The sequence below is a fragment of the Bos mutus genome, chromosome 7 (genome assembly GCF_027580195.1).
Source record: "Bos mutus isolate GX-2022 chromosome 7, NWIPB_WYAK_1.1, whole genome shotgun sequence".
Taxonomy (NCBI): Eukaryota; Metazoa; Chordata; class Mammalia; order Artiodactyla; family Bovidae; genus Bos; species Bos mutus.
Window position 1 is genome coordinate 74,502,553 of NC_091623.1, and position 13,650 is coordinate 74,516,202.

The window sequence follows — 13,650 nt, forward strand, 5'->3', positions numbered from 1 at the left end:
TGAGGATGAAACTAATTAATATAGTCAAAGCATATACATTACCTGGCAAATACTAAGTACTCAACAAAATGTTATTAGTATTGTAAGAATCTAGATAAAACTCATCATATGAGGTTGTTTTTTTTTTTTTAACTTTTCCAGCACTTTGAGATATAAACTTGTATAGAGTAAAATGTACAAATTCTAAGTGTACACCCTTGATGAGTTTTGACAAATGGATACCTTTGTGTAAGCATTATTCAGATCAAAATAAAGAATGTGTTTATCATTCCAAAAAGCACCCTCAGGCCTTTCCTTTTCCCTCAAAAGCAATCATAATTCTGATTTCTATCCAATCAGTTTCACCAGTTCTTGAACTTCATATAAATGGAATTTTATAGTACAAACTCTTTTGTCCCTGCTTCTTTTCCTTTCAACATGCATTTTAGGTGTTAACCTATGTTGTTCCATCTATCAGTGGGGCATGCATTTTAGTTCTGAATAGTATTACATAAATATACCATGTTATCCTGTTGGACATTTGTGTTATTTCCAGTTTTTGGCTATTATAAACAAAGCTGCTAATAACATTCCTATACCAGTTTAATTGTGGACATGTGTTTTCATTTTTTGTGTAAAAATATATACTGCTAGGTCATGTTAGGTGCATGTGTAATTTTATTAAGAAATTGCTCAACAGTTTTCCAAAGAAGTACTATTTCATTCTTCTATCAGCAAATCATGAAGGTTCCAGTTTTTCCATATCCTCACCAACACTTGGTATTCTAGAATCTTTAATTTTGGCCATTTCAGTGTATAGAATAGTATGATAAATTATGGTGAATTTAGTTTGCCTTTCCCTGATGACTACAGATATTGAGCATCTTTTATATGGTTATTTGCTCTTCAGATATTGAGCAAAAGGATAACTTTAAAACTCTGGAATATATCATTTCTTTACTGGATTGTGTTTTTGTTGTATCTAAATCTCATCATCAAACCCAAGGTCACCTAGATTTTCTCCTATATTTCCTTCTAGAAGTTATACAGTTTCGTTTTTACATGTAGGTCTATGATTCATTTTGAGCAAATTTTTGTGCAAGAGGTAAGATTTGTACCTATGTTCATTATTCCACATAAAAGCACCCAAATGTTACAGCACTTTTTGTTGAAAAGACTATGTGCTTCCATTAAATTACCTTTATGCCATTATTAACGATGAGTCTACTAACTACGTGCAGGTCTATTTCTATGCTCCCTAATGTGTCTATTCTTAAGCCAATACCACAGTGGCTTGATTATTGTAGCTTTACAGTGATTCCTGAAATCAGACAATATGAATACTCTAAGTTTACAAGTATTCTAGGTCTGTGGCCCCTCTACATAAACTTTTGTACGTGTCAACAAACTGGTTCTAAACAGATTCCTAGGGGTTTAATTAGAATTGCACTGAATCTATAAAGTTGGGAGGAAGTAACATCTTAACAAAATCAAGTTTTACAGTTTGTGAACACGGACTGTCTCTCCATTTATTTAGGTCTTTTATCTTTTTTACCTTTTTTTGTAGCTTTTCCCAACAGATGCTATACACAGATTTATGCTTCAGAATTACATTATTTTGGGTGCTATTTTAAATGGTGATTTTTTTTTTTTTTTTTCAACTTCCACATGTTCATTGTTGGTGTAAAGGAAAGCAACTGATTTTAGTATACTGATCTGGAATCCTGTGACTTTGCTATACCTGTACAATAGTTCCAGCAGTTTTTTTTCCCCTATACTCTTTGGATTTTTCTACACCATCATATAAAATGTGAAAAAACACAGTTTTATTTTGTCCCTTCCAATATGTGTATCTTTAATTTCCTTTTCTTGTCTTATTGCTTTAGTTGTAACTTCAAGTATGAAGTTGAGTAACAGTGGTGTGAGAGGATATAATACAACTGATATTCACAATGATGATCTATGGTTAATAGATTCAAAGTAAAAACAATTTTTATATTATCTATGTTTCACTGTCCTTCATTAAAGTGCAGTGAAGAGTTAATTACACATATTAAACTTTTCTGCTTTCATACTTTGTTACCATGAGCAAAATAAATTTCACAAACTACTAAATGTGTCATTTTTAAAAATCCATTTAAAAATCACTTTTATAAAATACTTTCAAAACTTACCATGGACTAAACTATTGGCAGGTGCTACAAGAGTATCCCACAAACATATGTTTCTGAAAAAAAGAAAGATTACTTCTTAAGTGACATAAAAAGTTGAAAACAGAATAAAAATGTTTCACATTATATAACGATAAAGGGATCAATACAAAAGGAATATTATACATGTTAACATATACACACCCAGTACAGAAGCACCTATATAGAGTAAACAATAATAAAGAATACACAGGGAAGAAATTGATAATAATACAGTAACAGTATGGGACTTTAACACCCCACTGACATCAATGAACAAATAATCCAGAGAGAAAGTCAGTAAGGCAACAGTGGTATTAAATGACAATAAATCAGTTGAACTTAAATGGTATGTATAGAATATTATATCTCCAAACAGCAGAATGCATTCTTTTCAGGCACACATGGAATGTTCTCTAGAATACGTCACATACTAGGTCACAAAACAAGTGCCAACAAATTTAAGAGAATACAAATTGTATCAAGCATTTTTCCCCCAATCACAAAGGTACGAAGCTACAAATAAACTCCAGACAGAAAAACAGGAAAAACAAACAAACATGCAGACCAAACAACATGCTACTAAAAATGCAATGGGTCAATAACAAAATCAAAGTGTAAGTCAGAAAAGACCTTGAGACAAATAAGATGGAAACACAATTTTCCAAAATCTATGGAATGCAGAAAGCAATTCTAAGAGGGAAGTTCACAGCAATACAGGCATTCTCAAATAAACAACCCAACCTAGCATCTACTTTTTCTTTTAGAGAAAGAAGAACAAACAAACCCCAAGGTCAATAGAAGAAGGAACTTTAACCAAGATTAGGGAGGAAATAAAACAGAGACTAAAAAAAAATCCAATAGAAACAATCAATGAAAACAAGGGCTGATTTTCTGAAAAGAAAACCAAATCAACAAACTTATTCAGGTTCATCAAGAAGATGACAGAGGACCCAAATAAACAATACAAGAAATGAAAGAGGAGAAATAACAACTGATACCACAGAGATACAAAGAATCATAATACTATGAATAGTTATATGCCCAGAGACTGGACAATCTACAAGAAATGGACCAGTTTCTAGAAAAATATAGCCTGCAAAGAATGAATCAAGAAGAAACAGAAAATGTAAACAGACTGATCACTAGAAGTGAAAATCAATCTGGAAGGGGAAACAAAACAAAAACAACTTCCAGGTAACTGAGTGTCCAGGACCAGACGTGGGAATTCTACTAAATATATTAAGAACTAATACTTATCCTTCTTAAACTATTTCAAAAAACTGAAGAGGAGGGAACACTCCCAAATTGATTCTACAAGGCCATCATTACCTTGATTATCTTGATACCAAAACCAAAGACACTACAAAAAAAGAAAATTACAGGCCAATATCTTTAATAACTACAGATATAAAAATCCTCAACAAAATATATTAACAAACCAAATTCAACAATACATAAAAAGGATCATACATCATGATCAAGCTGAATTAATTCTAAGGTCACAAGGATGGTTAGACATTTGCAAATCAAAAAATATAATACATCACATAAACAAAAAGATCAATATCAGATGATTATCTCAAAAGACACATAAATTCTCTACTGAGTTGTCCATTCATGATAAAACTGTGCATAAAGAGGAAACAGTTCTTCACATAATTAAAGGCCACTTAAGACAAATCCACAACCAACATCATACTCAACAGTGAAAAGCTGGAAGCCTGCCACTAAATTCAGAAACATGACAAGGATGTTCACACTCTCCACTTTTATTTAACATGTTACTGGAAATCCTAGCTATAGCAAACAAGAAAAAGAAATAAAAGGTATCCAAACTGGAAAGGAAAAGGGAAAACTGTCACTATTTGCAGATGACATGATATAGAAAACCCTAAAATCTTCATCCCCCCCCAAATTTAGAACTAATAAATAAATTCAGCAAGGTTGCAGGATATAAGATTACATATAAAAAATATGCTACACTTTCATATACTACTAATGAAATATCAGAAAAAGAAGGTAAAACACAACCCTACTTAAGATCACATCAATAAGAATAAATATTTAGGAATAAACATAACAAGGAGGTGAAAGACCTATACTCTGAAAACTATACACCACTGATGAAGGAAACTGAAGATGATACAAAGAAATGGTAAGATAGCCTGTGCTCTTGAACTGGAAGAATCAATATTGTTAAAACGACCACACTACTCAAAGCAATCTACAGATTTAATGCAATCCCCATCAAAATACTCATGACATTTCCCACAGAACTAGAACAAAATAACTACAAAAGACCCTGAGTTGTCAAAGTAATCTTTAGATATTAGACTAGAGCTGGAGGAATCATACACCCTGACTTCAGACTACATTACAAAGCTACAGTCATCAAAACAGTGTGATACTGAGTCCCAACTCACTGTGGCAAGCCACTGTTGACCTACACCTCACAGGAGACCCTCCAACACTAGCAGGATCCCTACCTTTGGTCCACAAGCATGTATAATTAAATTCACATAATTTAAATCCCTCTACTGAAAGAGGCGTCCAGATATAGAAGACTTATCCAGTAGTCAAAGACCTCAGGGAATATGGAGAGTGGCTTGGAAATCACTTGCTCTGTAGGAAAGCCAGCTGCTACGTCATAAGGTCACTGAAGCAGCCCTTTAGAGAGACTCAAGTGGCAAGAAACTGAGGTCTCCTGACAAGAGTCAGGGAAAAAAAGTTCTTGCCAATAGCCCTGTGAAGAAGCCATCTTGGAAGAAGATTTGCCAACTCCAGTCAAGCTTTCAGATCATTACAGCCCCACTGACATCTTCACTGCAGCTTTAAGGAAAAGCCACTCAGCTAAGCCATTCCCAAATTCCTGTTCCATAGAGACTGTGAAACAATAAAATTGTGTTTGCAAATATCTGTTCCCATTATGTGGCTTGTCTTTTCATTCATGTTAAGATGTGTTTTCTTGTTTAATAAACTGAAGTTCTTAATGTAAAAAACAAAAACAAAAAATAAACCAGTGTGGTACTGACACAAAAACTGACACATAGGTCAGTGGAACAGAATAGAGACCCCAGAAATAAACCCAAGACTTATGGTCAATCAATTTATGACAGAGAAGTCAAGAATATACAGTGGAGGAAAGACAGTCTTTTCAACAAGTGGTGGTGGAAAAACTGGACATCAACATGTAAAATAATGAAATTAGAATATTCCTCTTTACCATATACAAAAACAAACTCAAGATCGTTTAAAGTTCTAAATGGAAGAACGGAAAATCATAAAACTTCTAGAAGAGAACACTGGCAGCACACTCTTTTACATAAAGCATAGCTATATTTTCTTGGATCAGTCTGCTTAAGCAAAAAAGAAATAAAAATAAACCAACTGGACCTAATTAAACATAAAGCTTTTGCAGAGCAAAGAAAATCATCAACAAAATGAAAAGATAATCTACTGAATGGGAGAAAAAGCAAACGATGTGACTGACAAGGAGTTAACACCTAAAACAGACACACAGTTCATATAGCTCAATTTAAAAAAAAGTCTAATTAAAAAAAAAAAGGGCAGAACAGGCTTCCCTGGTGGCTAAGTGTCTAAGATTCTGCGCTCTCAATGCAGGGGGCACAAGTTCAATCTCTGGTTGAGAATTCAGATACTGCATGCAGCACAGTACAGCCAAAAAACAAACAAAACCAAAACACAAAGCCACCAAAACAAACAAAAAAACCCCAAACATCAATCACAGCTGGGTATCTTAACTGGTTTCTGATTCAACCTGTTAAAAAAAAAAAATGGACAGAGTAACTCAACAGACAATTTCCCAAAGAAGACATATAGATGCCTAAGAGGCATGTGAAAAGATGCTCAATATCACTAATTATTAGAGAAATACAGATCAAAACAACAATGAGCAATTACCCCACACCTGTTAGAGTGGTTATTAAAAAGTCTCCAATAAAAAAATGTTAGAGAGGGCCTTCCTTGGTGGTCTAGTGGTTAGGAATCTGCCTGCCAATGCAGAGGACTTAGGTTTGATTCCTGGTCCAGAAGGATCCCACATGCTCTGGGGCAACTAAGCCTGTGTGCCACAACTACTTCCCCACACACCTAGAGACCATTTCTGCAACAAAAGAAGCCACGGCAAAGAGAAGCTCATGCACTGCACCTAGAGAGCAGACCTTGCCCACTGCAACTAGAGAAAGCTGTGCACAGCAACAAAGACCCAGCACAGTCCAAAAGTACTTAAGTCTAAAAAAAAGGTTGGAGGATGAGGAGGAAAGGGAACCCTTGTACTCTGTTGGTGAAAATGTTAATTGGTACATCCACTATGGAAAACAGTATGGAGGTTCCTCAAAAAATTAAAAATAGAACTACCATATGATCCACCAATTTCACTCATGGATATATATCTGGAAAAAATGAAAACACTCTTTTGAAAAGATATACGCACCCCAACTTTCACAGCAGCACTTTATAATAGCCAAGACACGGAAGCAACCCAAGTGCCCATCAACAGAACACTGGATTAAGAAGATGTGAGACACACACATACAATATTACTCAGCCATAAAAAAAAATGAAATACTGCCATTTGCAGCAATGTGGATGGACCTGGAGACTATTATGCTCAGTGAAGTTTAAGTTAGACAGAAAAAGACAAATACTATACGATATCACAACGTGCAATCTAAAAAATCATACAAATGACTCTGTATACAAAACAGAAACAGACTCACAGATAAAGAAAATAAACTTGTTCCCAAAGAGGAGACAATGGGGGAGTGACAAACTAGGAATATGGAATTAATAGATACAAACTTAAAAAAAAAAAAAGATACAAACTACCATATATATTATAAAATAGATAAGAAACAAGGATATACTGTATATAGCATAGGGAATTATAACAATTATCTTGTAAAAACGTATACAGTATAATCTGCAAAAATACTGAATAATGATGCCATATGCCTCTAACTAACACAATATTGTAAATCAAGTATACTTCAATTTAAAAAACAGTATGTCTCATTCTAGCTCATCTGAATCTCACTCACACAGAAAGTTCATAAATTTATAAGGCACCAAATACAAGTAAGCAATATACTTATGTATGATTAATTTTTAGACAAAAATTTATAAAACTAATAGCTTCCAAAATGAAAAACTTCAGATTAACATCTAATTATAAGGAATACTATATGAAATCTGAATATAGAAACTATTTTTTGTATTCACTGATTTTCTAATCTAAACAGTTCGACTGAAACAAAGAACAGGACACAAGGAATCTTGAGCAAAAAGAAAACTTATTCCTACTATGAAAGGGACAGCTTCTACTCTATTCTATGAGTTACAAAGGAGGCATAAATATAAGAATTTCTATGAAAGATGGGTTGAAAACTCCATATTCCTAAAATTCCCACTTTGAGTGCAAAGAGAGGCCTCAGGACAAATATAAAAAGCTCAGCAACTTCAGAAGGCCTTAATCTCAAACTCAGCTGTATAAGGGAAGTTAAAAGTGTGCATGGACATGGAGAAACGAGAAGATTTTTTTTTTTTCCACATTTAAGTTTTTCGGGGCAATGGGGACAGGGTGCCACTTACTAGTTATTACACAACTAACATATCTTTTGGAATTTCTTGTGTTCTGATTATGAAACTGATAATATCGGTCTCATAGACTATGGCAAGGGTTAACTAAACAGCATGACCAATAAAGAATACTTTTTTTTTTTTTTTGCCTCAAGCTTTCTTAACACATAGAAAATCATATGGAGAAAAACTCTTGGCAAAATCAAATTCTTTTCTCCTACACTGAAGTGTTAACATTATTAATAAAATATCAAAAATCCAGAAGGAACGGATTTTGTTTTTAATATCACCAGAATTTCCTTGGCTTTACAATTAAAACACTAAAAGTGCTCTAAGAAACAAGTCTCTGTAATAAAAATATTTAAAGGTGTAAGTGTGAAAACATTATTGAGATATAAGGACATCAAGCAATTTAAAAATAAAGCTTAGCTACATACACCACAAATTTCAATTTCAGTTATAAACTCTTACCTATTGTCAGTTGAAAGACCAGCTGTAGCTATTAGAGAGGAAGAACTAACGAAGACAAAATCATTGGCTGTTTTGTTATGACACTGCCAAGTCTGGAATGGTTATAAACAAGAAACGTTATTGTTATCACAAACAACTTTATAAGCAGGTAGATGCATTAATCAAAAAGTGATCATGTAATCTGTGGCTCACTTAATCCTTGTGTTCTTTCCCCTACAAACTTCAGGAACGTTGTAAGAGTTATACAGAGAACTCTCATATACCCCTCACCCCAGTTCACCAAGGCTCCCCATTTTGGCACATTTGTAAATCTGCCACTTCTCTCTCTTCACCCCCCGCCTCCTCTCTCTCTCACACACACACACACACATGCATACATACACTTTTCCTGAGCTACTTAAATAAGATGCATACATTATGAGCCTTTACGAGGCCCTCTGCTTTTGTTCAACCAAAACTTCAAGGGGAAACAAAAAGAGGTTAAGTTCAAATATTTTTCTTAGAAAACTTGTGAAAATATTTGTCTTAGAAGACAAAACATAGAATTTCAGATGATCTCAGACTGAATTATTTATTTTCAGAAATACACTTTTAAATATTTTTTAAATATGTTAAATAAAAACATAATACTAATAGTCAACAAATTAGAAAATTGACAATGTTTCTCAATATTCCATCAAATAATAACAAACTATTATGAGAGATTTAGTCAATTATAAAGGTTTCCAAGTTATTTCTGTTCAGACATTTAATAAAAAATGACTTTTTAAAACATGTCAAAATCATCTCATGAAAAAATTTTCCTTTCAGTCACTCCCCATTGTCCCCAACCAGCAACTGCAGCTGGGCTAGATGATAAGTCTTTAAAACAAAATCTACTTTAATCTCCAAAAGCAAATACTGTTCATTTTTAAACTAATTTGTCTTTTTGGAAGTTAAAAAAATAAAAAGGTAGTCCCCTTAGGAACATAAACTTGTACAGTTCACCCTTGAACAACATGGTATGAATTATACGGTTTAAACTACATGGGTCCACTTATACACAGATTTTTTTGTTTGTTTTTTTCAATAAATGCATTCTAGAGTACTACATGATCCAAGGTTGATTGAATCTGTAGATGCAGGACCATGGATATGGAGGGCTGCCTGCAAAGTTATATTCAGATTTTCAACTTTAGCGGGGAGGGTGTCCAGTGCCCCTAATCCCTGTGTTGTTCAAAGGCCACCTGTACATTTAATCTGCTGGCTGAATGAAAATATGAGGAAAAAATAAATAGTTTCAAAGTACCCTCACCAACACTCCCTTGCTTGCTTTCACTTAGATCAGTACTTTCTCCTAGCACTTAACCTAAGATGAACTATCAGAATCAACCCACATTCTTAATTTTTTTCTTGATAGATATTGCTTAGTCCTACAAAGGGCTTCACTGAAGAATCTATCAAATATAAATTCACAGTTCTATGAAGTTGTGGAAGGTTCATTAAGTTTTTGTGGTCCTGAATAGAGATGTTATCAATTTTTTTTAAGAGATGGGCAAGAAAATAGCACCAGCTATAGGATATCTTTTCTGCTTTGTTCCTAAGATATAAATTTACTGCAGAAAAAGAACCAGATGCACTAGTCTGTTTATCATCCTTTTTAGGTATCATATCCAACTGTAGTTTAGTGAGGCTAGAAAGGCACTTGAGTAACCTATGGCTGCATGGGTCTCCAGAGCTACCATGTTGGTCTATACAGGCTTCTTTTCTTTTTTAAAAATTTATCCCTTGACTAATTATTACATTTTAAATCAATTTTACTACTTTGGTCTTTATCAAGTGACTGATCCACTACTTTATTATTTATTTATATTTTCTGGTGAGTAAAAAAACTTTTCTATTTTTTTTTTCTTTCAGTTTTGAGAAATGATTAACATGCAGCACTGTATAAGTTTAAGGAGTACAGCATAATGTTCTGTCTTACATACATCATGAAATGATTACCACATAATCACCTCATCTATGTGAGGTGGTGATATTGTTTAGCAATATCACCACCTCACATAGATATAAAAGAAAAATAAAAAATATTTTTCCTTTGATGAGAACTCAGAATTTACTCACTTAGCAACTTTCATATATAACAATATTGACTATGTTAATCATGTTGTACACTACATCCCTAGTACTGGCTTATAACTCCAAGTTTGTACCTTTTGAACTGCCTCCATCCAATTTCCCCTGCCTCTAGTAACCATATATCTGATTTCCCCTTGCCATCACCATCAGGCACTTTATAGGTTTATTTTCCAAGTTACTGGAGACTAAGGATTTTTATACCTCACAGAGTAATTTTAACATAATACAGACAGAAACTTACAGTAGTATGACTGAATACATAGGACTAGATAGATTTTACATTTGGCTTTGATACTTAAGTATATATTCTTGATTTCTTTAAAATAAAAATTAAAAAATTTTAAAGGTAGGAAATCTTGGCTTACCAGGTATGGCTTAGGCATACTTCCAGTAACTGGACAACATTTCCAGTTTGTTTGATACAAACTTAAATATCCATCAGCGTCAACTATTCCAAACTTAAGAGAAAAAAAATTGAGCGTTTAGTACAAATAAAAAGCACATATTTACCTTTACCCTCACTGTGAATCTCATATTGTAAACCTTAAACATCTGAGTCATAAATTGTTTGACTTCTCATTTCACCTATGCATGGATCTAGTCCAGATAAACATTTAGCTACTGCTTTAAAAACTTCTAGGGCAGAGAAAAGTAAACTAACATCAGACCCCCAATTTATTATACTAACCAACAGCCTAGTCTGTATATTCTCTGTAGGTACTCCAAAAATGGGATACTGGATTTATACATTAAGACATGTGACAAAATTTTAGTATATACAAGATAAAAAACGGTTCATTTTGAAAAAGATTCCAGAAATATAAAATAAGGAAAACGTGTAAACAACAGTATAAAGTAAAATGAAACAAAATTTATTATACTAAAAGAATTCTTGATGGAAACTCAGAGCATTTTGATTGGAAAGATGATAAAATAATCCAGTAAGGGAGTACAAGATACAGATCTTAAATGTTTAATTTTGACTCCAGGCTTCTCCCATCTACAGATATAACAATCATTAATAATCTAATGTGTTTTCATTCAGATTTATTCTAAGACTATTCAAACACTCGTACATATAAGATTTTTAAAATGATATTAAGATAATAATATACAGTTTTACAATTATACTTTTTAATTATTACAGCCATTTTTCCACATTGGTAGATATAAATTTACCTCTTTCTTGTGCTGTGTAGTATTACACTGTATAGTCGTATTGTAATTTTTTTAAAAAGCTTTTCTCTATAGAATTTCCACTTTTTCCTATATTAAAAATGCTGCTTTGAACATTCTTGCATATATACCTCTGAGTATTTATATAGGACAGATATCCAATAAGAAAAAAAATTTGTCAAAGGGCATCATTTAAAATTGGTAGGTGAAGCCAAAATTAAATCCTAAGTGGCAAATCAATTTACACACCCATTTTTCCTTACACCTTAGTCAACACTGCATCCTACAAAATTTTACTATTTGTCAATTAACAGAAAAGCCTCATTTTAATGTTCATTTTTTCAGTTATTAGTGAGGGTTATTGATCATGAATAGGGTTCTGTCTGTTTTTTGGTCAACTGTTCACATTCTTTGTTGTCTTCATTGTCTTTTTACAAAATTGACTGACAGGGCTAACAGTAGGAATATTAACCCATTGTTTACTGTGTTTTTTTACAGCTATTTTTCCAGGGCTTATCCTTTCTGTGGTTTATTCTATGTTTTATGGAGTAAGTTTAGGTACGTTTTTCAGAAAGGGTATATGGAATGTGCTAATTCTCTGCATACTTAAAAATGTGTCTGTTTTGCCATTAAATTTGCATGAGTTAGGACAGACATTGGCCCCATTCCTTATCCATCAGAATTCTGTGAATACTGTTCTATTGTCTATTCGTAACCTCTATTTTTAAGGAGGCAAATGTCATTATTTTAGATAGGAAGGTGGAGAGGTTGTAGGTAAACATTTTTACCCCTACTCCTTCCAGAAGCTCTCTTTATCCTTCAATTAAAAAACAAAAGTCAAATAATCAGGCTGTGCTGAGGCATGTGTTGCTTCTCATTACTTCTGGTCTAGTATTTGGTAGGCCCTTCTTTTTCTAAAAATCCATTTTTTGCTATGGGGAAATTTTTATTACTCCTTTTAATACAACGTTTCCTCTTTAAATCACTTTTCTTTTTCTTCTTCTGCTATAGCTTTTAAAGGTCTTCTATGCATTTTCCTGGATCTTTGTCTCAATTTACTTCTTGGGTTTTTTCATGATAGGATAAATTCCTGATTTATACTTCCCAGTCACAAATTTTATTTTCAAGTACTTCCATTCTGCTATTCAGTCCTTGTAATCAGTAGTTCCTCTACTCTCCTAATTTTGGGGAATTGCATGTTTTTAATTTCTAAAACTTCTTTACTGTTCTACTGCCTTTGGTTCATAGAATCCTGTTCTTGTTTTACAGTGTAAGATCTTCCTGAATCTGAGGAATCATTCCTCACAGGTCATTTTTTCCCTGCTAAATGCTCCCTTTTATCTCCTGGTTTTTCTGCAATGTCCAATGACTCCTGACAAAATGTGAAGTAGCATGAGTTATCTGTTCCATTTATTCCAGCAGCCTTCCCTAAGGGAGATAGCATGCTAGGGTGTTGTGCTTTGGGGTACCATCATGGCAAAGGTGAATTAACAGTAAGCTGACTGCCTGTTAAAGATACCTGGGCAGATAATAAAGAAGAGTTTGTTGTGCCTTAAAAAGGCCTATATAGGAGCATATTGTTGTGTTAGTCACTCAGTTGTGTCCCACTCTTTACAACCCCATGGACGGTAGCCCACCAGGCTCTTCTTTCCATGAAATTCTCTTGGCAAGAATACTGGAGTGGGTAGCCATTCCCTTCTCCAAGGGATCTTCCCCACCCAGGGATCAAATCTGGGTCAGTCAGAATGTAAAATCTATAAAATAACTCTGAGTGTAGAAGGACTTGAATGCCACACTTAAGAATATGGACTTTTAGATACAATGAGGAGACTGTGGGTTCTTGAAAAGGACAACATGATTTCATCTATAGTGTATATATATAATGCTATTTTTTTTTCCTTTTTTATCTTTTTTGGCCATGTTGCAAGGCTTGTGGGATCTTAGTTCTCTGACCAGGGATCGAACTTGGGCCCTAGCAGTGAAAGCACAGAGTCCTAACCACTGGACAGCTAGGGAACTCCCTATGCTATTTGTTACATAACTTTGTTGGCAACATGAAGGATGCATTAGAGAGATTAGTTAGGAACAATATAACACTGACACAATGGAAAAACAT

The 13,650-nt window shown here is 33.7% G+C and overlaps 1 protein-coding gene across 6 annotated transcripts in view; it reads right to left on the bottom strand.

The window, feature by feature from the left end:
• DMXL1 (Dmx like 1) overlaps window positions 1-13,650 on the bottom strand; it is a 133,100-nt gene that overhangs the window by 8,271 nt on the left and 111,179 nt on the right. For 5 of the 6 annotated variants that reach the window (XM_070374103.1, XM_070374101.1, XM_070374102.1 and 2 more), the window contains 3 exons: window positions 10,724-10,816; window positions 8,241-8,332; window positions 2,154-2,206 (listed from right to left, as the gene is read on the bottom strand). In XM_070374103.1, coding sequence (XP_070230204.1) covers window positions 2,154-2,206; window positions 8,241-8,332; window positions 10,724-10,816 — 238 coding nt within the window. The other variant, XM_070374106.1, reaches the window with a different exon arrangement.